The 27,114-nt window shown below is 36.3% G+C and overlaps 1 protein-coding gene across 11 annotated transcripts in view; it reads left to right on the top strand.

The window, feature by feature from the left end:
* SCEL (sciellin) overlaps positions 1–27,114 on the top strand; it is a 119,107-nt gene that overhangs the window by 77,220 nt on the left and 14,773 nt on the right. For 6 of the 11 annotated variants that reach the window (XM_066380726.1, XM_066380719.1, XM_066380723.1 and 3 more), the window contains 11 exons: positions 380–439; positions 3,860–3,919; positions 4,557–4,616; positions 5,865–5,924; positions 8,349–8,399; positions 9,646–9,702; positions 13,814–13,873; positions 14,014–14,070; positions 14,225–14,281; positions 24,244–24,306; positions 26,566–26,643. In XM_066380726.1, coding sequence (XP_066236823.1) covers positions 380–439; positions 3,860–3,919; positions 4,557–4,616; positions 5,865–5,924; positions 8,349–8,399; positions 9,646–9,702; positions 13,814–13,873; positions 14,014–14,070; positions 14,225–14,281; positions 24,244–24,306; positions 26,566–26,643 — 663 coding nt within the window. The remainder of the gene's footprint in view (positions 1–379; positions 440–3,859; positions 3,920–4,556; positions 4,617–5,864; positions 5,925–8,348; positions 8,400–9,645; positions 9,703–13,813; positions 13,874–14,013; positions 14,071–14,224; positions 14,282–24,243; positions 24,307–26,565; positions 26,644–27,114) is intronic. The other 5 variants (XM_066380721.1, XM_066380725.1, XM_066380727.1 and 2 more) reach the window with 5 other exon arrangements.

The raw sequence follows: 27,114 nt of genomic DNA, 5'->3' as shown, positions 1-27,114 counted from the left end.
ATAGACAATTATATCTGATATGTTGAGTAGAAACTTATATTCTGACTGGATCCAGTGTCTTTATCTAATGTCAGTGCTGACCATTTGGGGTATTCTAACAGGTTTTTCTGAGGGCAAAGTTGATTTTGTTAAATAACATGTTTCACATATACTTAGACACTTTGAGAACAAAACATAAAAGACATTTTTCTTGTTAACCAAAAAGGAAACTTGAATGGTCTTCAGCTCAAGATGTAAGAGAATTTTCATTTGCATTGAAAGCTAGAAAAATTACAATGAAAGAGAATTTGTATATTTACCACTTAATTTTTCCAAATCATTGCTCACTTGGTTGGTGTGTTACTTTAATAACATTCAAAATGTATTTTCTTACTCAAAGAAAACAAGACCTCAATGGGCGTATTAAAGTGAATCCTGAAACAAATAAAAATATCCAGAGGTGAGACATTTAAAGCTTTTTCCCTCTCTTTGTTTGGCATTTGTAAGTGTATTAGCATTCTGAGTGCTTATATTCAGCAAAGTAAGTTGAAATTCAAAAAACAGAACTTTCTTTTCTTGAAACACATCATGTTAAACAGTTCTATACAACTGATAACGCAAAAATGATCTCCTGTATTTCATTAGTGGGTGTTGTCAGATAGGTGTTGAAATATTAAATAGGACTTTTGACTGACCTGAGCTCAATGATTTATTTCTTTGTATGTATTACATACATACATATATACATACATATAACTGTGTGTAAGTAGTACATGTATATACAGGATGAGATGAGAATAGGTTTACAATTGTTTGTATAGAAAATAATGCAATAATTAATAATACAAGAATAAACTTTGTGTTTACTCATAACTGTCAACTTACTTTTGTCCCCCCTTGTACATATGTGTATGCATGTATATATAAGTAGTGTGTATGTATAAGTGTACATGTATGTAATGATTAGGGTTCTTTATAAAAAACAGAACCAATAGGAGAGAGAGAGAGAGAGATAAGGGGGGAGAGAGAAAGTTTTATTATAAGAAATTGGCTCATGCTGAGAAGTCTCAGGATCTGTATTTAGCAAGCTGGAGACCTAGATCAGCCTATGGTGTAGTTCCAAGTCCAAGAACCAGGAGAGGTGATGTGGTCAGTTCTGGTCCAAGGGCAGGAGAAGACCAGTGTTGCTGATTAAGCAGTCAGGCAGGCAAGGTTCTTTTACTTAGCCATTTTGTTCATCATACTGTATATACAATAATGTTCAGGACTTCACGAACTGGATGGAGTCTACTCATTCTTTATTCAATCTATGGATTCAAATGTTAATCTCACCCCAAACCCCTTCACAGACACACCTAGTGTAATGTTTAACAAATACCTGGGCACACTGTGGTCCAGTCAAGTTGAAATATGAAATTACCTTTCACAGTGTTTACATATATAAGGTTATATGTGTATTTATAAGTACTGTGTGAGTGTGTGTGTAAGTAGTATATATGTATAAGTCTGTGGGTGTGTGAGCAGTATATGTGTATATGTCAACTATCTTCACATGTGTAGTGTATTTGTGTGTAGTGGGTGTTATGTGTATGAAGTGTGGTGTGTGTTTAAAATGAAGAGCTTAACGAAGCATACTCCATTAAGAGTTCTCCTACCCATGAATTATCAAGTAAATCTGGAAAGCTTATGTTCTATTGCTTCTTATTTTTTAGAAGGCAGATGGAATATATTTAAAGCCGAGTTTGTTGGCATGTTGCTAAAAACTGTATACCAAATAATTCCAATGCGTTTTTTAGTTGAATGCATTTCCATTCAGTTAACTCAGTGCATGATATTATTAGACTCTAAAATGTGTCACTGGTGCCTGTAGGCCCGGTTAGCAGAGCAAGGGCCTGGCTGGCTAAAAAGCTGGGGCACTCACTGCAGGCTGTCCTGTTCTTGGCAGCCTGGCTTGGTCAGCAGCCCAGAGACTTGTACAGTGTTGCAACCAGCAGACTTGGAAGAAAGCATTGATTTCCTTGGCTACTTTGGTGCTTCAGAGAGGTAACTTGAGGTAGTGAATGTCAGCAGGGAGTCCAAAAGACCTGGGTTCAAATTCTGCCCCTGTCACTGGCTAGCTATGTCCCTGTGCCTCAACTTACTCATCTACAAAATAGGACTCAATACCAGCATGCCTAGCTCATCGAAGATATAGGTAACTGTTAGTAACAATAAAGATCAAGTGAATTATATTTCCTTAATGATTTAGATACTGTTCAAATACTTAATTTACTTTGACTCTCTAAGAAAAATCCATGTTTTCCTTTCTAATTTTTATTAAAAAGAATATTTTAAATCATCACCTATTGTTTTTCATGTTGGTATGAGTGTGTGTGTAGTCCCACGTGCCTATGAGTACACACATGTACACATGCATACACAAGTTTGTGTGGATTCATTTGTGTATTATTATGTATGCAGTATTCTGTAGATCTTTTAAAAGTGAAATAAGATTATGTTCCCTCTGTATTAAAAGTTCTCAGTATTATCACATTTCAGGTAGAATATAATTCTAACACTTAGCATTGGCCTTTCACTCTTTCAATAAAATCCAGCCAAATTGATCCTATTTCTATTCCAGGCTCATTCATGCCTTATTGACTTTATGAACTTTGAAATTTTAATAACCTTACATTGACTGATATGTACTTTACTTAATATGTTTAAAGAGTTTAAGGTCTTGGCAATATAATCAAAGCAAGCCTCACAACCCACACAAATATTACAAGGGAAGAGTAACAATGCTTATTATTGTATTTTTTTTGAGTACTCAAATCTGGATATAGAGTCTTAGGAATTTTTATTTTCAGTCACTGACATTTAAATCTCACATACTTTGTTTAAGCAAAAAACAAAGTATTTTAAAACTCATCAAGGAATATTCTGGAGTAGGATGACTGTTTCTATTGGGTTAATTGTTTCATTATTTGTGTGGAAAAGGTTCAAATTATTTTTGCTGCTTGTAGCCTGGGTATACACATTCTCAGATATTTGGATACAAGTGAAAACTTGAGTCAACATCTGGTTGCCTCCAGATATCTGTATCTTTGTTGTAAAGATGTAACCACAGAGACTTTATGATACTATGTTAATAGGGCCATGGAGCATGGATAAATGGTAAGAAAAGCAAAATTCCAATAAGATCAGAAGCAGATATACTAAAGGGTAACAATATAGTACTGATGTATTACCAGTAACTATTTAGTATTTTATATTACAATAAATATATTTTATTTCATAACTCTATAGATTTTAATTTTTTTATTATTTGTTGCCAATACAGAACGAGTCAAAATTCGTAGTTTTAACATACAGTTATAAATACCAGAATCAGATACCAGGTTGTATATCATGGACTTTAACAAACTGGTACTGTATATTAATCTTCACCTGTTGTGAATAGAAATTTTGCTAATAAATGTAATTTACAAAATATATATCTTCCAAAGTTGATCTGAAAGTCCTGCAGCAAATTGGAGGTTGATATTAAGAAGATGCCTTCTGGAATGTTCCATGAGACGTATCTATAGACTATTACAAAATGTTTAGTGCATGTGGAAAAGCTTGAGTATAGCATTAAATAAATCATTTTAGAAACAGAGTCCTAGTACAGCTACTGGCATAATGGCTCAGGATTAAAATATTGTCTCGCTGAGTCTCAGTGAGCTTCAGAGATGCATGAATCCCTACATTCTTCTGCATAGTCACCTATAACAATCCTTAACTCTTTGACATGATCGCAGTAAGTGTTTATACTGTTTCTGAATTTTAATGAATAATTTTACCTAGTCAGTATTAATCTATTATTTACCTCTTTATTTTTTTTTTCAATATTTTAAAGGGGCCAGAGTCTTGACAATCTCATCAAAGTGACCCCTGAAGTGAACAGAAGTAACTCAGGGTGAGAATTATGTCTTATCTTTCTTCCTTCCCCATCTGCATCACCTTGTGGCTCTCATCAGAGAAGCTGTGTTGAAAAATCTTTGAGTTGGAATCAGAAAGTCTGGATTCCATTATTTGCCACATGGGTACCTTAAACACGCTGAGCTTAGGTTTCTTTAGTTATAAAATGGGGATAATAATGTTTCTTTCACCTTTGTCACTTAATTATTTTAAGAATCAAGTGAAATAAAGGCTATAAAATCCCTTCCAAGCAAAAATGCACTATAAATGTAAATTATTAATAAAATAGAGTATAGCTACAGCATTAGATGCAATACTTAGCAGGATCAGGTGAGGGTTTTGGCAAATCATTATATAAGTCCTGAATTGATTTTCTTTTTAAACTCAATTCTGCCTGCCTTCATCTGTGGTTTTATTTTGAGGGTAAATGAGAAACTGAGATAGTGTTTCAATGATTTATATAGAGGGTAATATTTTACTCTTTTCAATGAAGGGCATAGACTGATATTAATTCAAATACCAAAACTGAGTAGTATAATTCATCTTGAGTATATATATTCTTTAAATTAAAATACTTAGTTGATTTAATCCCACTTTTACTTACCATGTGTTTGTTTGCTTTTTTTTGTTTAAAGTTTCAAAGACCTTGATAACCTTATCAAAGTGAGTGCAAGAACAGAAAAACATATGCAAGGGTAAGATTTGATAAGCTCTTCTTTTTCCTTTTGTGCTGACTAGTGCTTAAAATAGAATTCAATCGTCATTTCAACTCACTGGCCCAGAACTCAGAATTCAAGAAAAGCCATGTAACCTCCACAACCTTATATCTAAAATGTTAACAGTTTTGGGCCCTGGCCGGTTGCTCAGTGGATAGAGTGGTGGACCAGCATATGGACATCCTGGTTTGATTGCCGGTCAGGGCACACAGGAGAAGCAACTGTCTGCATCTCTCCCTCTCTCTCTCTCCCTTCTCACCTTCTCCTCCCACAGCCAGTGGCCCAATTGGTTTGCGCTATGGCCCAGGATGCTGAGGATAGCTCTCTTGGTCTGAGTGTCGGCCTCAGGCACTAAAAAAAGTTCAGTTGATTTGAGCATTGGCCCCAGATTGGAGTTTCCAGGTGGATCCTGCTCAGGGCACATATGGGAGACTGCCTCACTATCTCCCCTCCTCTCACTTAAAAAAAAAATGTTAACAGTGTTGGTCAATTAGGCAAATAGTTGTTTTTCCAGAATGGACAGGATGCTTTTATTCATTGATTTGTTTACATATTTTTCTTAAGCAGAGGGATGGCACAGGAAAGGGAAAAGAGAACGGACTGAAAACCATAGATTTGGATCTAGGCCTGGCTCTGACTAGTGGATGGGATTGGCACTGGTCACTTCCCCTGTTTGGGCTTCAGTTATCTCATCCTCAAAGTGAGGAAGTTGGACCAAGGGCTCTCTAGTTACTTCCAACACTAATTCCATTACTACGTCCCAGTAAGATGCTTGGAGTAATGGAGAGTGCATGCACTTGAGTTAGATTACTTAGCTTTCAATTACAACCCTGGCACTATTAGTCATATAGGAAAATCTTCATCCTTCTGTGTCTCAGTTTTTCCCTTCATGGAAGAGGGATGATAGGTCTTCCTATATCATAGAATTGATGGGAGGATTAAATCACATAAATTATGTAAATCACTGAGAACAGTGCCTGGCACATAACAAATTTTCTAAAAACACTAGTTATTGTTTATTATTTCTATGCAGTTATAGTTAGGTCCAAAATATATTTCTTCATAGTCAGCACAGAAAAACTTCAATCCTTTGAGACGATCTCTGTTTTAATAAGTATTTCATAATAAAATAGTTTCTAATAAAAATGTTTCTAAGTTTTAATAAATATTTGCAATGACCTGATGCCAATTGACCATTGATCTGATCGTTTCTATAATGTTTTAAAGGGGCCAAAGTCTTGACAGCCTCATCAAAGTGGCTCCTGAAGCAAACAGAGCTAACCAAAGGTGAGAGGTTCATGGAACTCTCCTATCTCTCCCCCTTTCTCTTTTCTATTCAACTTAAAAAAAAAAACATGATAAAATTCATTGTCTTACCATAGAGACAGCCAGTAACGGGACCCAAAATCAACAGCTCTGTGTCAGCGATTTGGTGTTTACATCTTTGTTCAGGACTCCCTGGCCATGAGCTTAAGTGGAGGAGAGAGACTCCTTTAAAACACCTGTTGTCAGTATGTGACTTGTGTTCCACACGAGATTTTCTCAAAATGAATTGGGATCGCCCATGAGATAAAACATCACCCCAAAACAAATTCCTAGGGCTATGCAAGCTAAAGAAGGTTTCCATGTGCACAGAAGTTCTCCTTCCTTCTTCCACCTCAGTTAGTCCCTTCTCCTCTTCCTGTCTACCACTCAAAAAACCTAAAGGTGGGAGGTCATAAAAAAAATTATTCTTAGTTAATTGAAATAATAAGGAATAGAAAAAAAATGGCATTTGTCTTTTATATAGAGAGAATTTTCTCTAAGGCACATCATGTTAACTAAGCAAAAAATGACAAAACCATGAAGATATAAATATATTTTGTTATGGTAGTTTGAGCATGAGTTAAATACAAAAGATCCTAAGGAATATCTCTTCTTTCTGATAGAGTTCCTTCTTACTTTGCATATAGAAATGCTCTTCTTTTACACAATGTAGCTATCAGACAATGTTTCTTAGGCTAGATCAGGATCAACAACCTTTTCTTAAAGGTCTGGACAGTAAATATTTCAGTTTTGGGTAGGCCTAAATATTTAGTGCTAAGTTGTCCTTATTTTGCCATTATTGTCATTGTCTGGGGGCCAGATACTGAATCCAGAGACTATATAATACTTTACATTGCACATTAAGGTTCAGTGAAAGAACAAGTCTCCCCCTTGTTCCTCTTCCAAGAAGACTTAGTTTCTAAAGCTGAAGATGGCCTAAATCACATGACCTTTCTTGTGTAGAGTTTGAGCATCTGTTTTAGTGCCCACATCCTACTAGGTATTGCATTAGGTCATGTGTCCATCTTTTCCACTTGATAATGAATTTTTTGAGTTATGAGAACACATACTAGCTATGAAGTCTGGATAATGGCTCAATCCCCTTTAAGCCTCAGCTTCTTTATCTATAAAGTGAGGATTTTAGGAGTTACTTTCCTCATGAGTTACTACAAAAATGAGGTAAGATCAAGCTTGTAAAGCATTCAGTGCTCACATACTCAGTAAATATTATCTATTGGTATTATTGTTACTGTTACTATTTTTCTTCATTGTTGGGCCCCTATCACACTATTCAGTGTTTAATTCAAAGATAGCAAAGAAATTATCCTATTATGTTGAACTTTATGAAATTATTGACATTCAACCATTTTTGACCCATCAACCGTAGTACAACATAGTGTACATGGAAGGTTATGTACATGATAAAATGAGCTTGTGAGTTAATCCTAAATATTAGTTAAGTGATATAAGCCTTTCTGATCTTTCTTTCTTCTCAGGATATATAACATATGGCCCCCATAAAGGAGTATATCAAATTAGGCTTCTTGTTCAGGCCTTTTGGTATTAGGGTTTGTATAAGAGCCCAATGTAATAATAGAAATGTCCCTAGAGCTATGATTGCCTATTGGAATGTTTACAATAAAAACAAGTTACATAATACATAGGCACAGACAACAGTATGGTGCTAGCCAGAGGGGAAGGGGGTGAGTCTAGGTGGAAATGGGCAAAGGGGGGGAGGATCAGGGATGGAAGGAAACTTTGCTTGGGACGGAGGGTGCACAGTGCAGTGTGAAGATGGTGTTTTACTGGGTGATTTTGTGAACATCCCAATAAATTGAATCAATAATAATAAAAAGAATATTACATTACTATGTTTTTATATTGAGATATTTGCACCTCCCTGAAAATAGACCCAGATGATTAAAATAAGATTTTTCCTCTAGGAGAAAAGGATTATATAATCTGAAACCTCACTAGTTCTGATTTAGCATTGCATGAAATACGATTCTGAAGTGATTTTTTTTTAAGGAGGAGGAAAATAAAGAACAAGTGGAAATGATGAGCAATTTTATATTTTTCTCTTATTACAACTCCCCAAATATCCTAAATGCTAATTCTATTATAAAAATATAATATGGATAATAAGGAGTTTATGAGTAATATAAATTTGAGGTTGTCTTTAAAGAAATAAGAATAAAATGAAAATGAATTTTCATATGTACAAAATTATGCAAAAAAATGAGTTGATAGTAGCAATCTGCTTTTCCCTGGGGGTAAAGGGATAATTCAAGTAATGATGAAGTTTAAATTAGCAATGACCATTTAATTATATATTAAGGTTAAAAAAATATACAAATTATTCATTTTAGTTTATTTTACCAGCCATTGAAACTTCCATTGTTTTAGGAACCAAGACCCGAACAATGTTATCAAAGTGACCCCCTCAGCGAACACAAGGTAAGCACATTACAATCATTCAAGACTCTAAGCAAGTATGCAACGTATGCTAAAAAAATAAGATTACTTATTTGATTAAAGACATTTTGAAAGGGGACATGAGAAATAAAGAGAACAAATTGAGTTGTTGATATGTAATAATACTGTATAGACTTTTCTTTTATTATTGCTTTTATGTATTTCCTTAGAATATTGTTTAAAATGATAATATTGAGGCTAATTTTGTATAATTACTACTTGAGAAATTCATTTTGACACAAAATAGCAAAACTAGTTTATCACTGTAAACTTATAGTTAATAAACATTAAGGTTTATAAAACTAAATAAAGACTACTGGTGCCTTAGCTGGTTGGCTCAGTGGATAGGCATTGGCCTGGTGTATGGACATCCCAGGTTCAATTCCTGGTCAGGGCATACAGTAGAACCAACCATCTGTTTCTCTCTCCCTCCCATAGCCAGTGGCTCAGTTGGTCCAAGGGTCAGCCTCAGGTGCTAATAATAGCTCAATTGATTTGAGTATCAGCCACAGACAGGGTTTGTCAAATGGATCCTGGTCAGGGTGCATGCAGGAGTTTGTCTCATTATCTCTCCTCCTCTCATTAAAAAATAATAATAATAATATTGGCTCTCTACTTCTTCACAAACCCAAGGATTAATTTTTAAATGATTCCTAAGAAAATTAGCAACATAACATTTTTATACTTGATTAGAATATTTTTGTATGACATTGAATTTGTTCCGTCATCTTCAGAAGATCCATTATACACTGAAACAAAAGTTAAGAAAAGTGTGGTAGAGCATCTCCTGGCTACCTTTTAAATCTTGTGGAGATCATGTTGGAGTAAAGCACTGTGCAGATGCAAGGAATCATTATGAATATGGAGAGAGGAAGGGTACTAGCAGAAAGGAGCATGGGCTTTGGATCCAGTGCCGTGATTTCAATCCTGGTTAACCCTCAGTCACCTCTTAGGTACCTAGCCCCAAAGAGTGTCTTAAATTCTCTGAAGTTCAATTTCTTCGTTTATAAAGGGGAGATGGTAGTTTCTTTGTTTATAAAGGGGTTATTGGGTTATTTTGAGATTTTTTAAAAAGATAACTAATTTATACAAAGTAGAAACAATAAAATTTATCACTTTTATCTAGGATTCCATTGAATCATCAAAGTGTCAAAAGAAAAAAATGCCTGTCATAAAATTTGCTTATTTCTAACTGAATTTGACCTTTAATTTTATTTTATTTCATCAGTAAACAAGGTCTGGAAGAACTTAATCTAAGCCCTAAATCTGTCAAAAACATGGCTGGGTAAGAGAAGAATGTTTTTCTCTTTTCTCTCTCTCTCCCCCCTCCTCTTTTTATTTCTCCTTAATTAAGCAGAACATGAATATAAATTAATATGTCTTTCAAAAGTATCACAATTTTTATTTGTCCCTGGAAATTTAGATCATCTTCTGTTAATACTAAAAAAGAAAGGCAGCTGAAAATAATATATGATGGTGGCTTCACTTTTATCGGCCTCAAATAAAGCAATTGAAGAGAGCGACTGTGGTAGAAACATAACTAGCCTGTGTGCTGTTTGTTCTGTACAATAGATGGTAATGCCTTTATCTCTTGAGTTGACAAAAAGGTATTAATAATAATTTTTTTTAAAAGACCTAGATACTTCATCAGACTCATCACCAACAAATACCGATCACCTTATTTTTGAAGAGTATTTTCTGGTAGTTAGTGAAAATTTTATGAGGTTTGTTGTTTCTTAGATGGTTTGCTGCTCCCAGCAAAGTTATGGACCTAAAGTTTGATAATTCTTTGATTAGTATCTGTAAGATGATAAAATTCACTTTTGTCTCTGGTGATATGAAGACTTTTGTATCATTATATGTTACTATTTTATATATAATATATATCTTAATATTTTCATGATTTTTCTTCTTAAGTTTATCTGGTACATATAAAAATTGCAAATTTTAGAGGTGAGATCAAGGAACTTCAAGAAACTCATAGCCTAGTTAGTATGAACAATTTTGAAAACCGTTGTTTCAGTTGAACCTAATCAACTTACATATGAGGAATTTATAATTCAGAAAGGTTGGGTGCTTTGCCACAGTTGCAGGAAACTAGTGGAAGACTGATAGTAGTTCTGTGATCTGCTAGGCAGTGAATAATTACTGAGTACCTATTGAGTTTGAAGCTTGCAACTACGTATCATGAGTAGCACACTAGATATAATTACAGGGCATGGATGCCAAAAAGAGAATTCAGTAGACATACTGAATCCTATTAACAGTAAGCAATTATCACCATTAAAGGTAATTATGTACCAGGAGCAAAAAGATGTTATTCCAAGACAATAATAAGTTGTCAATTTAAGATACTACATTTTGAAATACTCATGTACTGCTTGCTAGATATAGAATGCATTGTTAGTGTGTTGCATTTAAAAAGAAAAAGAGACATTGCATACCTAATTTAATAAACATGACAAGCAGTAAATGTTAGATTCATAGAGTCTAGGATTAAAGATGTTAGAGATGGGAAGAGTCATGGAGATGATCCAGTCCAATCTCCTCATTTTATAGATGAGAGTACAGAGGCCAGGGGCCAAATCTCTGTCTTCTATGAATTCTAATTTCTAGCCCAACCCACATTCTTTAAACCACAGCACACAGACTTTGATCTTAGAATAAGTGAAATTGAGCCCTGGCCTGTTGGCTCAGTGGTAGAGCATCAACCTGGCATGTAGAAGTCCTGGGTTCAATTCCTAGTCAGGCACACAGAAAAGGAAACCATCTGCTTCTCCCCCTGCCCCCTTTCTCTCTCTTCTTTTCCTGCAGCCATGGCTCAATTGATTCTAGCACATAAGTCCTGAGTGCTGAGGATGGCTCTATGGAGCCTCTGCCTCAGGTGCTAAAAATAGCTCAGTTGTAGCATTAGTCCTAGATGGGCAGAGCATCGCCACAGATGGAGGTTCCCAGGTGGACCCCAGCTGGGATGCATATGGGAGTCTGTCTCACTATCTCCCCTCCTCTCATTTAAAAAAAAAAAAATTGAGAACCTTGGGGAAAGAGAAGGTTTTACAGTTTGACTTGTTGCTGTTGCCATGGGAGGGTCCGGAGATGTCTTATGTCTTTTACTTCTTTATGGGGTCACTTGAATGATTACTTCATAAATGACAATGGCACAAATATGCAAATAGCTGCAAAGCACTTTACAGCTTTTAAACTACATGGAAGTAATAATACCTAAACAGTCTAATGTATCCCTTTACTACATTCTTAAAGCAAAATAAATGAAAGCAGTAACTTGAGTACAAAAAATGTTACACTTTTCCTGGATAAAGTTTGAATATAAGATTCCTGTGTTTGGAGAGACCCAGGGCCTGGAAAAAAAAAAGTCAATTAATTTGTTGTTCTCAGTTGATTGAGGTAAATTGTGTGATGCTCTCAAGCAAGGCAATACAGGACTGTTACTGAAATCCTTGTTTTATTAACACACACTGTTGTCTTTCGAGGACTAGTGATAGAATAGAGCAGACATTTATGTTTTCTAAATTAGTGTTTCTCAAACTGTGTTTGCAACCCATTAAAGAGTTTTGTAATTAACTGAGTGACAATCAGCACTTTTTTCCAATTAAATAAAATGAATTAAGTAGAGTAGAAAATGAGAATTTTTATGTCGTGAGAGTATTATTTCATGAAATTTATGTTTTATTGTGTCTGTCTGTCTGTCTGATAAAAGACAGTGTTGGGCTGTGATATAAAATATTTCTTATTGGGCTTAATAAGATAGTAGCTTAAATACCACTGTTCTGGATGGTTGGATGAATCAAATTTCTTATGTTGAGCAGGACAATTAAAATGGAAGTTCTCATGTCTGCCATTAATTTTATATATTGAAAGGTTGTGGTTGTTGAATATATTATCTCCTCCACAAAGTTTTATTCTTTGTACTTTTTCTTCTAATATATGAACTTATCCTAATTTTAAACTGAGTCTTTCAGTCACAGTTTAGCTTTATGACAGATTCTGCAATCAATTTATACAAGGAAATTATATTTTGGATAGTTTTCATGTGTTAATCATTCTTGTAATAGTATTTGTAGATAGCAGTTGACTATCTTAGAGAATACTATTATTGAAGACAATGCAAAACAGTAAAAATTCAGCAAGTAGCCTTCTGTCTAGCACAGAGATCTGAGACAGGTGACAAAGCTCACACTGCGTGAGCCCTGAGCCAGCGGGAAGCACATCCCATGGAAAGGTCTGGGCTGGCGGAGGGAAGTGCAGACCTTTCTCATATCTTTTTGACGATTAACCTCTACGTGGTTCCCTTTCATTTTCTAACCTTGTGTCCATGTTTTTAAAGAATAAAATATACTTTATTGTTATGTGATTAAAAAGGGTTATTGGGGGGAAGGAGGTACAGTCAGGTTGCTGTCCAAGATGATACTGGAAACAGATGGCAGCACGCCTGTGATTTCTTGACATGGAAGGCTATTTTACTTCTTCAAATAAATATTTAAAAGGGGTTTAGAGGAATGCTTTGAAAAGTCACAACTTTCCAGCCCTTTATACAAGAATTTATGATAACCAACCATGTGAAAGGGAATGTTTTTCTGTGACTGAGAAAAGAAACTGGTAGGGCTTCAAATAGGAGTGAACCTTGTCGGAGGATGTAATTAATTTGACCATGAACAATTGAGTTTAATTTGGTTTTTCAATCATCCTAGAGAGAAGAAAACTCAATTTTGATTGATTACTAGAACTCACTTTGCCAAATCTTATATTAAGTGTAATCCCAATATCAGGGTTTATTATTATTACTATTATTTAAGATTTTACTTACTGATTTTACAGAGAGAAGAGCAGGTGGAGAGTGAGAAACATCAAGCCACAGTTACTTCACTTTAGTTGTTCATTGCTTGCTTGTCGGTTCTACCTTGTCGAGGCAAGCCCAGGGTTTCTAACTGTGATCTCAGCATTCCAGGTGAACGCTTTACCCACTGTGCAACCACAGGCCAGGCAAGAGCTTATTATTTTTAAAAACATATTTGGTTAGTGAATATGATTTTAAAAATAACAAGGACATTAGAATCAGTTTGTAACTTCATAATGTTAAAACATTTCAGAGTGAAAAGTTCTTAATCACCAAGTATTTGCTGTGAACACTTAGCTAGTGTGCCCTAGTAGATATGTTCTGGCAATAACATGTGTGAAATCAAAGTAATTTTTCTTCTGATACAGCATAATTCAATCACATCTAGATTAGTTAAAAAACTTAGTTCAAGGCTATTCTATGCCAAATCAATACATCTCAAACTAAATGATAATATAGCAAATCCTTTCTTTCTATTTCCAACAATTTAAACCCTTATTATCGCTAAACTAGCTGCTTTAATTTTTTTTTCCACTTAAAGAAATCAAAACCTTGACAAGCTCATCAAAGTGAATCCTGAAACTCTCACCAACAACCGAAGGTAATAGAACTATATTAAATTTTGTGCTTTAGTCAGGAAAAGGCTATTTTGTTAGTACTCTAAGCAGATTTATAACCTTAATGATCTTATCTAAAGAACCTTATAATTAATCGCTGATCTTTTCATTTTTCTATTTAAAGAAACCAGGATCTCGATAACCTCATCAAAGTGAGCCCCGCAGCAATCAGCAATCAGAGGTAATCACATAAAAGCAGTCATTTCATGTTTTCATCTGTCTGTTGTCTCTGGGGGGGAGGGGGAGGAGTGGGTTTATCATGTTGCTTTGTTGAACTAGCACCACCAAAAAAAACCTGTCACTAATCTGAACTCATTTTCTTCTCCTTTGAATAGCCAAGACTTGGACAATCTTATTAAAGTGAAACCTTCAGCTCTCAGGAACATGGAGCGGTTAAGTGACTTTGCCTTACTATTCTTGCATGCTCTTAAGGTTCTGGGTTAGGTATTTTCTTTCTTTTCCTTTTTATTTCTTTTCTTCTTCTTCTTCTTCTTCTTCTTCTTCTTCTTCTTCTTCTTCTTCTCTCTCTCTCTCTCTTTCTTTCTTGAAGCTTTTTATTTTTCTTTATAACATTTATATTGCACTTTCTGTTCAGGAAGGAAACATGTTACACTCTTCTGGAATGAATTACTTGACTTTAAACTCGGTTCTGTACTTTTTATTTGCACTAAGACTGCTTAGTATTTGTTATCTTTAGGAAATAGAGTGTTGGGACTGAAATAAAACATGAGTTAAATTAAATTAAAAAAGGATGAGAAGCTGACGCAGACTTATGGTTTACAGAGAGACCTACAGAGATCAGAGAGGGTACTCAGGGTTGTCAGAATTACAGGCCACAGCTAGTGTGGGCTCACAAAATGTGACAGCAGGTTTTAGCCTTTGATTTCCATGTGAGTTCAGCAAACATCTTATAATTCACTTTCTATATGTCATATCATTCACCTAAAGGGCTTTTCTAATAGTTAATAGATAATGCAACAAAGTACATTGTATTAGAAGTTCAAACTGTTCTACTGACCTGAAATTTTATCATAAGAAATATATAGATGGGAATCGGTCTCAATATTCTAAGGTGAAGAAAGCAAATTAATATATGGAAAATGCTTTGAATCCACTGGGAAAGAGGACAGGGTCATATACTGAATTGATCTAGATCTTATATCTCCTGGTTTATTTTTTACATTAATATTTTATTTTACTTTTTCTGTTTCTTTGTTTTTCTCCTGTTGTTGGGTTTTCTGAAGCAGGAAGGCACAAAGGCAGTTGCTACTTAGTAACATTTATTAAGCACCTATAGTGTGGCGATTTATATACATTTCATCCTCACCCCATGAGAAATATATTCATATATCCTGTCTTATAAAAGAGGATATTATTAGCTCAAAGATGTGAAATAAACTTCTCAAGAAAGAAAACAGGTCCTGGCCCGATAGCTCAGTTGAATAGATTGTTGTCCCATTATGCCAAAGTTAAGCGTTCAATTCCCAATCAAGGAGCATATAACAAAAAATGCATAAGTGAGTGGAACAAGTCAATGTTTCTCTCTCTCTTGTAATTAAAACAAACGAACAAACAAACAAACACCCTCCTGGATATAAACTCAATCCTTCCGATGTTACTTTCTATAAGAAAAACAAAAGTTCCGTGGCTAAAACAGCTCAGACTCTCCTCTTCTTTTAATTCTTCATGCTCCTTACTGTCCCTTTCTTTCTACTCTCCTCCCCCACCTCTGCAGTTAAAGGGCCACAATGAGAAACATCTACTCTAGAAAATTATTGTTAAAATGAGAGGGTAGAGAGAAAGTACTTGTCACATAGAGGTTTTCTAATAGCAGAAATACCAGCAGACTTTCAGTGTTGCCCCTGCCACTGATAATCGTATGGAAATACCTTTGTTAAGTAAATAGGACCGTTTCTTGATAGTGTACTGGCTGGGGCAGATTTTCCTTTTTATTAATATCAGTTTCAGGAGGTTTAGGTTCCATAACCATATATGGCTATTGTAGCAAACTCTTCCCTCAGTGGATGAGTCTCAAATGTGTTCTATCTCACTCTCTCTCTCCCTCCCTCTTTCTCTCACCCCCACCCTCCTTTCTTCTAGCTTTCTTAACCTTCCCTCTCTCCTTCTCTCTGTGAATGTGCTATGTTGATGGACAATAGTAACCTTCTCATAATAGCTTTGTTTTTGTTTATTAGAAGAGGCTAATTTTACAAATATATTGTTTGTATTCCAGCAACTTCTAATAAAATAGCTATAAAAGAAGACATTATCCTTATATAGATAGGATTTTTATTTTAAAACTTTTAAAAAATATTGGCCATCATGTCGTTTTCAGATGGCAGCTTGATCCACAAATGTAACTTAAGTGATATCTGATGATTCTTTAGAATTTACACCAGATTTGATGATAATCAGCTTGGCTGTTCAACAGTTTTCCCAGAACAGACAAACAAGGACTAAGCTGCTTAGTTGCAAAAAGTGACTTCATTCAGTTAGTGCAGCCACCTGTATGTATAATGTCTCTCTGCTGCCTGCTTGATTTCAGTGGGTAAGAGAGGGGCCATTTTAAAGTGACTCCCAGTGGGAATAACAGCCACAAGGCACTTTTACAGTCAATTCAATGTGACGTGAACAGTGTTTATTTAATAGTGTAACAGCAGTGAATCAGAGTTCTTTTTGTGTGACTTTGCTGACATTTCCAGCAGCTGTATATTTAATTCATAGTAAGGGGCGGAATAAACTTTGGTCATCGATCAGAATGCAAGCAGGTGTCCCTGAGCTCCTCTGAGGAACACAATGACCTGAACAAATGCAGATGTGCTAAGAATGTTCATTTATTCAGGGAGAAACTGCATGGCTTTTAGCAGTGGTTATTTCATATTTTCATGAACTAAGAGATATTAGAGATATTCAATTATTTGTAGACTGCAAACTGCTGCTCCCAAGTGAAGATTAAAAAGCATCTAGTGACATTTAGGCCTTTACAGTTAGAAAAAGCATCCTTCATCTAAAGCAGAAAGAATACACTGAACTGTTGGTAGTGTTATACTTGATCTTTTTAAGGGCTTCCTATTTGCTGAGGCATACCTCCAAGTTTTTAGTATCCAAAAAGAGTCCCTTCCTATTGCATATTTCTCATTCTTCTGCTAAAGACAGAAAACTGGAGGCTGGGAGAGGGGGTAACATCGATTCTTTCCATTGCTTTATTCCTCCTAATCAGTAGGTCACTTTGGATGCTTCTAATTTTCTCAGGAACTGAGACCCTTCATTATCCCCAGTACTACTATAGTCTATATCATCTCCTAACTAGCTCCTCTGCTGTCTGCCGTACCTTCTGCTCTTCAGTCCATTTCCCACTCTGTAGAGTGATCTTTCTAAAGCACCAATCTGATCACGTCATTCTTCTGATTAAATCCTCCAGCGGCTTCCTGTTCCATTGGGTAATAGCCACACTCCTTAACCCAGTTTCCAAAGCCCTGCCCGCCATGTCTCCACAAGCCTCTTCTATGTCCCACCCACACACCCTAACTTACACATGGTCCTCACTCCTCCCTCGTTGGCACTGTGTGGTAACTTCCACTCATCCTTTAAGGCTCAGCTTAGGACTCTCTCTCAGGCTCCGGAAGCCCCACACATCACACCTGCATTGGGTCCTTCTAAGTATTCTTTTTTTTTTTTTTTTTTTTTTTGCATTTTTCTGAAGCTGGAAATGGAGAGACAGTCAGACAGACTCCCGCATGCGTCCGACCGGGATCCACCCGGCACAACCACCAGGGGCGATGCTCTGCCCACCAGGGGGCGATGCTCTGCCCATCCTGGGCGTCGCCATGTTGCGACCAGAGCCACTCTAGCGCCTGAGGCAGGGGCCACAGAGCCAACCCCAGTGCCCGGGCCATCTTTGCTCCAATGGAGCCCTGGCTGCAGGAGGGGAAGAGAGAGACAGAGAGGAAGGCGCGGTGGAGGGGTAAAGAAGCAAATGGGCACTTCTCCTGTGTGCCCTGGCCGGGAATCAAACCCGGGTCCTCCACATGCTAGGCCGACGCTCTATCGCTGAGCCAACCGGCCAGGGCCCCTTCTAAGTATTCTTTATTTTATCTGTCCCATAGCATTTGTCTCTAAGAGGGAATAATTATTTAATCATCTCTCTTCGACTATAAGATTTTTAATGGTAAGATTAGGTCTGTCTTGTTCACTTCTTTATCTACAGTGCCTAACACAATATGTGGCTCATATTAGGTGTTTAATGAATACTCTGTAAATTAAAGGCTAAATCTCAAACTAAGCAAGGCCCTATAATCACCCAGCTAGATAAAACATTTTGCTTTCCAGCTCAAACATTCTGAGACACTTGAGTGAGACCAGCATAAAGAAATCTGGTATCTTCTAAATCAGTGGTCCCCAACCTCTTTTGGGCCACGGACCGGTTTAATGTCAGAAAATATTTTCACTGACCGGCCTTTAGGGTGGGATGGATAAATGTATCATGTGACTGAGACAAGTGTCAAGAGTGAGTCTTAGACGGATGTAACAGAGGGAATCTGGTCATTTTTTAAAAATAAAACATCGTTCAGACTTAAATATAAATAAAACGGAAATAATGTAAGTTACTTATTCTTTCTCTGTGGACCAGTACCAAATGGCCCACGGACTGGTACCGGTCCACGGCCTGGGGGTTGGGGACCACTGTTCTAAATGGTCTCCTTTAGCCAACACCTATCTCCTGCTCATGGCATCAGCTTAGTGAACCATGGTGAATTACAGCTATTAATATTCTTGGTCACATCTTATACTTAAAATACCTAAAATTTTCAATTTTTTTTTATGGACCTGGCAAATTCTTTAATATATAATCTTCAAGACTCCCTCATTGAAAAGAGTTACAAAAATATATAAACCTGGGCCCATTTAGTGATGTAAATAAAGCTGAAGAACTATAGTTATCTCACCGTATTCTATACTCCTTTCAGAGAGTAAATACTCCTTTTGGACTATAATTAAAGCCTAAGATTTAGTTCTTGGCATAAAAGAAGTACCAAAGTAAAATTTTTATATGGAGACTCTTTGCAAATGTGTTTGATACTCTACAAAGGCAATTTAAGTAAGCTGCAGAGAGAGAAAAATATTGAGGCCTTTAATAAATACCTCCCATGTCTTCATGAGAGAGGAAGAGCAGTTGGGAGTGAGCTGCTAACTTTCTTTCTTACAGTGCTTATCCCAGGAAAAGTTGTATAATGAGAGACAATAATTAAAGGGCGTCAAATATATGGTGATAAAGGAGACTTTGGATGGTGAGCAAATACAATACAATGCAATATACAGATGACAAATTATAAAACTGTACAGCTGAAACTAATATTATTAACAAATGTCACCTCAATACATTTAAGTTTAAAAAAAGAGACAGTAATACCTTGATCCCCAAATCTCTATTTTCCCCCTTAATCTGCTCTGTAAAGAAGTGTTATATTTATTCCTTAATATTGTATACAACAGTGGAAAATAAATTACATAATGACAACATAGATAATTGTTTATATTCAAAATTTGTGCTATGACTCAACATAACACGTAACTCATATTTTGTCCCCCAAAATTTGAAATCTACATTTAAAAAAAAGCATTTTGAGTTGCTATGGTTAACCATTTCTTTTTAACATTTTGCACTGTATCCACAGAGAAGTGATGATTTTTCTTAGTTAACTCCAGCTGCTCATAAACTATAAAATTATAAGGGCTTCCTTCCATTGCAACTGCCATAGAAAGGGTTTGAAATCAAGCATTTGCTTGACGCTGAAGCATTTGGCAGGCCTTCTATAAAAATCTTCTTTTCACACTTTGACTCACAGCTCTTCATCTTGTACCACAGTGTAAGAGAAAAGATGCAAGAGATGTGGTCTTAATTAAAGAATGAAATCTATTTTTACATCCTTCAGCTTGGTAAATTTATGGGCAATCTGAACTTCTTTTATTGGATCTTCAAATCTTGCTGATGACATCAGTCAGGGTAAACAACCAAAGCAAATACACATTTTGTACTTTACATAATCTGGAACTTCTTATTTTGCTTTAAATACTACTATAGATGATTCAAGATTAGATTTTATAATCCACCCTACCAAACTTGGTATGTGGCATTGTTTAATAAAAACAACAAAAATTCTATTAAACCACTAATAATAAAGTTTATTAGATGGTTCACTTTTAGACCACTCTGGGAGAGCACTTCTTTGAAGGCATGCGTAGTTTTCAATTTTGAGTTATCTGTGTATAGTCGTTACATTTGTAAGATACTAGTTTCTCCTCTTTCCTCAGATTCAAACCCATTCCCATTTTTTCTCATGTTAACTAGGGTCCAAAAAGACATGGGAGGGGGTATGGGGGAAGTGGCAGGGGGGAAAATGTTTTGACAGAGCAAAGACACAGTATCTGCAGCAGACAGGAGTGAAAAGGCCAGAGGAAGTGAGATGTTCATCAGCCTGAGAAACTAAAGGTAGCCATGTTGTGAGAGAAGAAGCAGATCTGTATTAGTTTGCCAGAGCTGCTGTAGCCACAACCACAGACTAGGTGGCTTGAAACAGAAATTGATTTTCTCACAGCCCTGGAGGCTAGAAGCCCAGGATCAAAGTGTCAGCAGGGTTGGTTCCTTCTGCCTCTCTCCTTGGGTTGTAGAGGGCTGTCTTCACCTGTGTCTTCACAGTCTCTTCCATCTCTGTGTGTGTAAGTCTAAATTTCCTCCTTTTTTTATTTCTTATTTATTTACTTATTTTAGAGAGGGGAGAGAGAAAGAGGGGGGGGGAGCAGGAACCATCAACTCCTATATGTGCCTTGAACAAGCAGCCCAGGGTTTCAAACAGGCGACCTCAGCATTCCAGGTTGAGGTTTTATCCATTATGCCACCACAGGTCAGGCTTTTTTTTTTTTTTCTTTTTTAAGCAAGAGAGAGAGGGAAAGAGAGGGATAGACAGAGACAGACAGCAAGGGAGAGAAAGAAGAAGCATCAACTTGTTGTTGTGGCACTTTAGTTGATCATTGATTGCTTTTTATATGTGCCTTGACCTAGTGATTCCTTGCTCAAACCAGTGACCTTGGGCTTCAAGCCAGCGACCTTTGGTCTCAAGCCAGTGACTGTGGGTCTATGATCCCGCACTTAAGCCAGCAACTCTGCCCTCAAGCTGGTGAGCCCATGCTCAAGCTGGCAACCTGGGGGTTTCAAACTGGGTCCTCAGTGTCCCAAGGCAATGCTCTATTCACTGCACCACCTCTTTTCATTTTTTTATTAAAAAATTATTTTTGTTTATTCATTTTAGAGAGGAGAGAGAGAGCGAAAGAGAGAGAGAGAGAGAGAGAGAGAGAGAGAGAAGGTGGGGAAGAAACAGGAAGCAACAACTCCCATATGTAAGCCTGGGGTTTCAAACCTGCTACCTCAGCATTCTAGGTCAATACTTTATCCACTACACCACTACAAGTCAGACTAAATTTCCTCTTTTTATTAGGATACCAGTCATATTGGATTAGGGCCCATCCTAATACTTTATTTGAACTTATCTCTGTAAAGACCTTATCTCCAAATAAAGTCACACTCTGACATAATGTTTAGGACTTCAACAATGAATGAAGTGATGAGTGGGAAGGGGGTACAATTCAACTTATAACAACATCTCAAAGTAAGTAAACAAAGCCAGGGTTGGGAGCTGTATAAATAAACAAATAAATATATATATGTTTAATTCAGGGATAAAGTAAGGCAGGTTCTGGGTAATTCACAAGAACAGAGGTGAAATGTCCATCACTGGCTTTGCTGAGCTTTTCTGTGTGGTTTTGGTGCCCACTGTGTACCCGGATGTGAGTGGAGCTGACTGCCTTACAGGTCTAGGGTTTAATATTTTCCTCTTAGGGCTCCTTTAGTGTCTTTCCCAGAGCTAATTAAGGTAATAACAGAGGAGCAAAAGAGAATTTAAATTAATTTAGTTTAATTCCACAAGTATTTTTGAAGCAGCTACTATGTATAAGGAGATGGTCATGTGTCATGTGTCTCTACTTAAGTTGTAATGAAAAAGGACATTTAATTCATCCAAGGTTAGCAAAGGAGGGAAGATCACTTCCTGGGGGAAAATCCTAATTTCTTAAGATTCACATTCCCTTGTGCTTTCTTACTACTTACCATAGCCAACTATCCCACTTTGGCCTTCCTAGGAAACTGGATTAGGGAATATCATGACACTCTACATTTTTATTCCATTATCACCAAGTATTTATTTAAGTGTTATTTTTGTCATTTTTATTTTTTTTAAGTGAGAGATGGAGAGGCAGAGAGGCAGAAAGACAGACTCCTGCATGCATCTGACTGGGATCCAACTGGAAAGCCCCCAACCGGGCAATGCTCCGCCCATCTGGGGCCGCCGCTCCGCTGATTGGCAACTGAGCATTTCAGCGCCTGAGGCGAGGCTGTGGAGCCATCCTCAGCACGCGGGGACCAACGTGCTCTAATGAGCCATGGCTGCAGGAGGGGAAGAGAGAAAGAGGGAGCGAGAGAGAGAAGGTTGAGGGGGAGGGAAAGAGGTGGAGAAGCAGATGGGTGATTTTTCTGTGTTCCCTGACCAGAATCGAACCTGGAACTTCCACAGGCCAGGCCAACATTCTGCCGCTGAGCCAGCTGGCCAGGGCCAAGTGTTATTTTTAAATATTTAGAAAAGATCACTAAATGCCTAGGCTATTAAGATAGTACAATGGCTCTGGAGGCCAATAAGGTGGCTCTGGTAAGTAGTGAAGGACCATAAGGGTGTAGGCAAGTGAAAAACCTTCTGTCTCAATTTCTGAATTTAAAGGATGTGATATGGGAGGTTTTGTTACAATTTTGGCAGTTATGTTGAGAAAGTCATTTGGAATTTTGTATATTCAGATTACAGGATCAAATGATTTTTGTACTTCTGAGAGATTTCTGTTAAGATTCTATACTTTTTACATATATTAATTGGCATGTTTCCTACTAAAAATGTACAACTAGTATTTTAAATGTAAAGCGTAAGTCTAGCTATGGAATGCTGACTTTCTTGCAGATTTATCAGTTATCAGTGGTTTGGATGTTATAAAAAAACGAATATTGAGTCTCATTCTACATATAAGAGAATTTTTAATATTATTTTTCATCTTTATCAATATTAATTTTGTAAGAGTCTGTATACTGATTCCACACAAAATAACCTTATTTAAATCTACTAGTTAAGATCAAAAGGGAGATTTACATAAACTGGAGTTAATTCTAAAGATGTGAAAATTTAGTGCAGAAAAAAAAATGAAACAGTAGTCTCTCAAAATTTTGGAATCAATAGTGGCGACTATTATTTATTTATGCTTATTCGTTTCACCTACAATTGTAGTCATTGTGTCCACAAGTTTTATTTACAGTAACTCATTTACTCTCACTGCAGCCTTACAAGGTTAGATATTATTAGCCTAGTTTACAAAAAGAAGCTTAGAAGAGTTGTCAAACTTGTCCAAGAAAAGTAGGGGAATAGATCACTCTGACTCTTAAACCATACTCCTAATCAACAAGGTTCATGACAAAGCCTTTCTAAATTCATGGGGAAAAAAAAAGGTAAGAACTGCCAGTATTATAAAGATACACTGTAAATAACTCATATATAAATAATATACCAGAGGATATTTATTATATCTTATGAAAGTGTTTCAAATCCTAAATGTAGCCTAAGATTTAAGAATCTAGTTGTCCCATTTATCCTGCATAATATGCATGATAATGCATTTATCATGAATTATTAATTCAAATTTAGGGTTGATTTTTCATGTTTCTGTAATCCAAAAAGCTGGAATAAAGTTTCTAATTAAATATCCAAGAATTGATTTCAGATGGACAGGTGGCTCAGCCTCAAATCTTGACTCTTTTACAAATTAGTTAATTGGCCTTGAAAAATGCACTTAGCCTTTCTGAGCCCAGATGCTGTCCTGTAAGATTTTGTGAGATCTGCATGAGATAATCTGTATGGAAACGCACAATTAGTACTTTGAGACACAAAGTACTACACACTGAATGTTAGCTGAATGTGAATATCAATTAGTTGTTTCTTTTCAGACCAGGTTTCTCAAACCTTTCAAAACCTAGTTCTTTTTCTCACGTCATGCTCTCATGCTTGAATTATATAGATTAATAGCACAATGTTAGATTTTCATTGTCCCAAATCCTTACATCACAATGAGTATGTCTATGATTATGTACTGATTTGTAAAGTTTTAATTCTTTTTGTTTTCTAAAATTATATTGTAACTTGCCAAAGGAAATACAGATATGTTTACATATATAGTATATATTTATATTTATATTTATATTTTTCTATAGAGATCGGGAGCTGGAAAATTTAATTGAAGTAAATTCTAATGTATATAAAAATAAAAATGGAAGGTAAGGCTTATTATAATTTACTTTTGTTTTATGAATTTCATATGAGCCTGCATAAATTATGTGAACTTGTAATATTTTCTGAGGAGTTGAACTGAACTATAGTATGATATTTAAATATAAATACAATCTCAATACAAAAAAAAATGTACAAGTACAATGTATCAGTAATAAGCTGATATAGAAGAAAATTAACAAATTCTGACTAAAATCCTGCTGTTCTACTGCTTAGTGTAAAAGGCATCATGAAAATTCAAATTTCTGCACTTGGTCTGTGAAGACTTATTTTTACTTACTGTTGCTTGGTAGGTTTTCAGTGGTGCAGAAAGCACCCTGAGAACATCTTCCTTGGATACCTAGTGCTAAAAGAATACACAAATCTATCACAGCTACAAAACAGGTCCTAATTTTGAAATTTCTCTACACTGCACAGTATAATGATTTTAAATCTATTGGACCCTGGTAGCTTTTACACGAAAGCTTGGGTAGAAGCTGTACTTTATTGCTGTTACACACTCTTTAAATTAAAAAAGTATTAAAAAAATTTTCCATGTGTAGCAATTCTCCCCCCTTCTACATGTATGGGGAGAGACCCTAAAAACAATAGGGTGCTATTTTGTATCTTCTTAAGGTGCAGCTGCCTTTTCTGTTAAAAAAAATTTTTTTTTGATGTAAAGAAATGATATTGTTGGTATTTTTTGCAAAGAATAGAAAATCAGGAAAAGAACTGGGCTACTTATCTTTTTTCCCAATGTGTATAAAAGTTTCTTGTATCTAACAAGTAATTTCTTTCTGTTCCCTTAATTATCTGCCTTCTTTTTTTGTGTGGTACTAAGCGAGCTTTTGATAAAATGAGAGAGTAAATAGAATCTATTTTCAATGGGATCTATTTATCCTGGAAAACATTCACTATTTTGGAAGCAGGACTGGGCTTAAAATTAACCAATCTCATTCAGATAATGCTTGGTAGTGATCATGGTAAAAAAAAAAATACAAGTAAATTATTTAGTATAATTTAGGAATTTCCCACTTAATATGATTTGAGAGGTGCTCCACTTTCAGTTGAACTTGCTCATAAAATTGGGTTTTATTGGAAGGACATGAGATAATAGAGTTTCATCAAAATTCAAGAGCAGGAATGGTAGCATGACCAACTTCACAGGAGGCCTGAACTGGAAGGTTGTTTATTCTTGACCAGCAGAGCAGACATTCCATTAGGAAAACCTGGACATTAACATTCATTGTTTTTTGTTTGTTTGTTTTGTTTTCATTAAAAAAACTTAGCTACTTCCTGAATGTTAGCTTCTGCCTATATTCTCCTGCTTCTTTCTCTACTTACTGGCTTCCTTATTTTCTACTCTTTGATAACCAAGAACATTTGCTGCCTCTCGTTTCTGCTTGCTCACAACGTCAGTTTCCTCTCCCTTTCCATGGTGTGTCTGGTGCCCTTTCCAAGGGGGTGTGGGTGTAGCCATCTGCATAGACGGTAGGTGTGGAAATGGAAAACACCATGGGGGACTCTAATGTGCACACTCTCTCCTTTCCCTTTCTGCAATTTTATCTGTGCCTCCTGTTAGACATAATCCATCTATCACATACACCTTCACAAAGGCACTCCCTCTCTCCCCAGTGGGAAGGTGATCATCACATTTATTTATTATTTTATTTATTTTGTATTTTTCTGAAGTGAGAAGCAAGGCAGAGAGACAGACTCCCACATGCGCCTGATTGGGTCCACCTGGCATGCCCACCAAGGGGCAATGTTCTGCCCATCCATTGCAACTGGAGCCATTCTAGCACCTGAGGCCGAGGCCATAGAGCCATCCCCAGCGCCCGGGCCAACTTTGCTCCAATGGAGCCTTGGCTACGGGAAGGGAAGAGAGAGACAGAGAGAAAGGAGAGGGGGAAAGGTAGAGAAGCAAATGGGCGCTTCTCCTGTGTGCCCTGGCCAAGAATCAAACCTGGGACTTCCACAAGCCAGGCCGATGCTCTACTGCTGAGCCAACTGACCAGGGCTGATCATCACGTTTAGGTATGGATCCTGGAATTCTGTTTCCAGCTGGTATTTATTCTCCTTCAGTTCTGTCCCAGTCATGTACAGGTATGATTTCTTGTGGTTCTGCTATTTACAAATGAAATAGTAAATATAACCACTGCCCAAGCATTGACAGAACAACTATAATAAAATTTCTCATTTGAAAAAGAGTGAGAAAAGAAGAAATCCTTGGCTTCAATTTTTATACCTATGTATTGTCACTACAGAAAGGAAAGTTCACTTGAATCTCCAAAGGAGTCAAAAACAGAAAAAACTAAGGATCGGAGCGTAAGAGAAACCATCAGGTTAGTAAAGTATTCTGGCATCAAGTTCCTCTTTTTCTTTTTCTACAATAATTCTTTTTATATATTTAACATATTTAATTTTTACAAGCATTCAAGACCTTGACAGTTTTATAAAAGTAAACCCTAACACATATGATACAAAATGATAAGCTCTTAATAAGCTTTTATTCTTTATGCAAACAAGATTTATAAAGTTTGCAGTGATATAGATATTTATCAGTGAAATTGATTTTGCTGTTTAATCTCAGGTTGTTAAGTTAATAAAACAATGGAAAGCTGTATAAGAATCTGGGGCCAATCTACTAAAGAGAGACTTGATTCACTTTATGAATATGTTTACTTTGTATACTGATTGGATGCCCAAGTAAATATATGTTTTCTCATTGGAATATTCACAGAGTTGCGTAACCACTATCACAATCAATTTTAGAACATTTTCATCACCTTGAAAAGAAATCCCATACCCATGAG

This window comes from Saccopteryx leptura, chromosome 4 (genome assembly GCF_036850995.1).
Source record: "Saccopteryx leptura isolate mSacLep1 chromosome 4, mSacLep1_pri_phased_curated, whole genome shotgun sequence".
Taxonomy (NCBI): Eukaryota; Metazoa; Chordata; class Mammalia; order Chiroptera; family Emballonuridae; genus Saccopteryx; species Saccopteryx leptura.
Note: the sequence above shows the minus strand (reverse complement) of the source record. Positions and strands in the feature narration are given on the sequence as shown.